We start from the raw sequence: 3879 nt of genomic DNA on the forward strand, positions 1-3879 counted from the left end.
TAGCTACGTCGCTGAGCGACCAACCCATTTGGTAGAAAGCGTCCAAGGAAAAGAAGCGACATTCGTATGAGCCACGTGCGCCTTGCAGCAAGGCCGTGTAGAGGTCTATTGACGCACGAGCCACATGCCTCGCCGATCTCACGCAACAATAACACTGCCGTTTCGCCTACGTACATCCGTCGGCGCTTTTCTCGTGTCGAGTGAATGGAGAGACTGCTTCGTGACTTCATGATGTTGGAAGACCGCAAGACTAGAAATCCGACAACCTCAGATGAAGCTATCAAAGCTGATCAAGTGCTGGTACGTCACGGCCAATCATCAACCGGGAAAAGGGGGCCACCTTGTTGCGAGTGGCACGATGCAGTGAGAGTTCCCCGTGGGTGGATTTTGCCTGTGGTCGGACCCAGTGCTGGGTCTACATTCATCAAGGTCTTGCACTCCACTGTTTAGCTGAGGAAGACGACCAGCAATTTGGTCAGCGGGGACGAGATTGAGAGGAGGTCGATATACAGTACATAGCGAGATAACAAACAGGTCGCGAGAGGGGAGGCGGCACTGTTGACTCCAAGGACTACGACAACGAAACAGCAAGTACACAAGTAGAGCAGTCATTTTGAAGTGCAGCAAGTGATTCTAGCCACCGGTCTTCTAAAGAGAAGAACCAAAAGACGCGAGGATAGCAACAAACCAGAGATCAGTCCATTATGACGATAGGTCTAGAAGCAAGATAGCATCATTACAACTACATTCCTCCGCCGGACAGCTGCATTATGGTACTCAACAGCTGCGCACTCCACTTTCACCTTGAACTTCGCTGCGAGATTTTCTTTCCGCATAGTCCAGTGGCGACCTCCCCACCAGAACCGGGTAGACTTCTTTCTTCTAAATCTTAGCCTAGGGGATAGCCTCGGAGGACGGCAGTCTGATTGAACATACCAACTCGGCTCTAGATTTAGGAAAATGGTGCTCAGAGGAAGACGTGTACTCATAGTGCCTGCTTTTGAAGCGGACTTGAACGTACACGTCGGCTCCATATCGTCGTCGTATCTGCTCACAACGCCACATGATGTTTTTGACCGCTTTGTCGCAGTTCTCGTTGGTTCTATCCCTTTTCTTTGGCTGCTGCTGACGAGAAGCCATAATTTATTGGGTACGGATTGCGACAGTACTGTATTGTTGACGTACCATAAAGTAAAAAATGAGTCTGATTCATCATCATCTTGTCGTTTTACTCTGCCCAATGCATCCCTTTTCAAGCAAGCATACCGCACGAACGCGTTAGGCACCAGGTGGCAGTGGAGCCGCATCTGAGTCTATTCTGTGATCGCTAGTTTCCTAAACTATGTCGCAGCCTTTTTCTGAGGGCAGCCAAAACCGGCTTTTGATGCATCTGCTAGCGGGAAGAACGTGGAGTCACCACTTACGGATGTTAGCACGTAGCTTTGGACGCGGGTAGCCCGAATGACGGGATCCGACAGCTATCCGAGAGGTAGAACAGGAAGCCAGAACCGTTGGTTTAGTACCAATTGCATGTGCCAGACAATTATACGCACTTTGTTGCTGAACGGACAGAGCGTAGACAAAAACTCCACTTGAAGCACCACAATGATGAGCTTTTCGTTTCTGACCATACAGCGCAAAGAAGCTTGCCATCATTCGGAGGCGAGAGGGACTTTGATTGGAGCCGTCGACGAAAGCGGAAGAGGCATAACTCGGACTTTTTGTCGTCTGATGTGAGTTACACGGCTGCTGACATTGCTAACCAAGCTCATATATCCGCACTCATGGTGTTTGCACCGGCCATTTAGAAAAGGAAGAACTTATCTAGACAGCATATATACAGTATGCGCTGTATCGTATAAGTCAAAGATACAATCAAACAACGCATCGCATGACGACAGCCCGAGACTAGAAAAGATGAGCGGAAGGCACCAAAGATGACGCATAAGCTCGTGCTGGCACACATACAAATTGACTAGCCAGAAAATCTAATACCCTATCATTTATATATCCACCACGGATCGTACGGATGAGTTCTAAATCGGTGTGTATGTGATGCATCATGAGCCTGGCGCACCAGACTATGAGCCTTCGAGAAGCTAGACAGGATTCAACGATGATAAACATCTTCCCTTGTCACCTCAGTCGTGCGTGAAGTTGCTAGTGTCAGAATTCACATGTTGACGAGTCTGCGATCCGCACGAGAAGTTTGCATTTTCATATACGGGTCCATAGAATAGCCTTCCGCCAACCACTTGCTTTTGTCTTACTCTTCATGGCGCGCCTCGATGCGTGTTTATTATAAGGAGATCTGGCGATACAACTACAGCAACCACGATACCCTCATATGGTTGGTGAGTCTGGCCTGGGGATACCGCATTCAGCAGACCTCGCGTAAGGATCATTCGAATCCCAGTCGAAAGAATTAGTGGTAATCGCGCCATCGCGGCTGGCTGTCCTGAGATGGAGCGAGCGTTCTGTGGAGGCTTTCCCGTAGACGTGTGTCACTCTATACGAAGACATTGCCTCGCTAATCTTGGTCGGATGTCGAGCCGCTGCAGAGCAGACGGTGTTGATACCAGCCGTGATGTCAGGACACGCTATGCTAGTTGGAAAGCTTGTTCCCTGATGCGAATCGCCTTGTACAAACCCCTTTTCCTTCTTGATACTGTCGCTCTCCTCGTCGGAGTCGCAAAGGAGGAAGGTCGACACATGTTCTTGTGGAAGCCTCTGTCTGTGAGGCGTTTCACTTGATGAGGCGATTCTCAAAGGTGAGAATACTGAATGAAGCTTTGAACCCATGATGCGTGTAGACGGACCCTTTGCAACAAATGTTGACTGCGGCATGTTTGAGACCTACATGTCACAAGTGTGTACATACTGCTTTCTACTCACCACAAGCGACAGGCGAAGGAACGTGCTGTAGGAGCTGCATCTCATTACTCTAAAGAAAAAAAAGAAAAAACCCCTGTCGAGCGTGTCAGATGAGCATCATGTTTCAACCTAAATGATGAAGAGGTCTTGGTTGCGTTTCTAGGCAGACTAGCCGCAAAGGGTTTCCCAGCAATACCTGATGATTCGTATAGACAGGGTGTACATATATGGAGAAGCCCTGTTCGGATCACGAAAGGCCAGATCTAGATCTTACAGAGAGGGTATCAAGGAAGCAGGATCCTCGTCGTGTGGCTGGGGACAACGCCAGTTCCAACGTGGGATACGGCGCAGATTTTGAGTCATAAGCAACTTGGAACACAGGGTGTCCAGTAACATCAACGGTGTGTGGCTGGGGAGCATAGCTAAAACCGACGTCTGGTGAGAGCCAAAAGTGGATGCCATAGATGGGCTAGTCGGCAAGCGAGATCCTTGTTCTGACGCCAGAAACGACCTGCAACAACAAAGTGGCAGTACCTTTCCAGCTTAATTCCTGGATCTCGACCTCTGGGTATGTGGGTAGGAGTTGGAAACTGAATGCACAAGAGGAAGGCCTCTCGGTACATACAAAGGCCCTTGATCACGTTTCTGAGAATGCATAATTCCGGCTCACAGGCGTCGACACGAGTTGGTGGAAAGAGCCCGGTGTGAACTCCGCAGAAACGATGTGATGGTGCGTGCAAGCGTGCTGTTGCTTGCTGGAGGCTCCTGTAGCAGAAAGTCAGGCGTGTCCCAAAAAAACAATTTCCGGACACTAGATAATTGCAGCGTCAATCATACATACACTATGTTGTTTCCTCTTTACAACACATTTTATTTGTCTGGACTTGACCCACACAGTCTGGGCTCAATATCTTTCCTGTTTGCAAACCATCATAATCTGTATCAGGAGAATATGGCTACTGTGGAAGCCGATTATGGATACTTTCAAGGAGCTCTTGATCACGC

At 49.0% G+C, this 3879-nt stretch overlaps 2 protein-coding genes across 2 annotated transcripts; both read right to left on the reverse strand.

Moving 5' to 3' along the window:
• Positions 1-894: 894 nt before the first annotated feature.
• On the reverse strand, positions 895-1140 carry CTAM01_17153 (uncharacterized protein; the record flags this gene model as incomplete). Its single annotated transcript, XM_060533142.1, has 1 exon — positions 895-1140. One exon carries the CDS (start codon positions 1138-1140, stop codon positions 895-897), a length of 246 nt encoding a protein of 81 aa, XP_060372279.1.
• Positions 1141-2343: 1203 nt separating this feature from the next.
• Positions 2344-2802, reverse strand: CTAM01_17154 (uncharacterized protein; the record flags this gene model as incomplete). The annotated part of the gene is made up of 1 exon (XM_060533143.1): positions 2344-2802. The coding sequence occupies one exon, from the start codon at positions 2800-2802 to the stop codon at positions 2344-2346; it is 459 nt and encodes a 152-aa protein (XP_060372280.1).
• Between the last annotated feature and the right edge of the window lie 1077 nt (positions 2803-3879).

Source organism: Colletotrichum tamarilloi (genome assembly GCF_030869305.1).
Source record: "Colletotrichum tamarilloi strain Tom-12 chromosome Unknown Scaffold_375.1, whole genome shotgun sequence".
Lineage (NCBI taxonomy): Eukaryota > Fungi > Ascomycota > Sordariomycetes > Glomerellales > Glomerellaceae > Colletotrichum > Colletotrichum tamarilloi.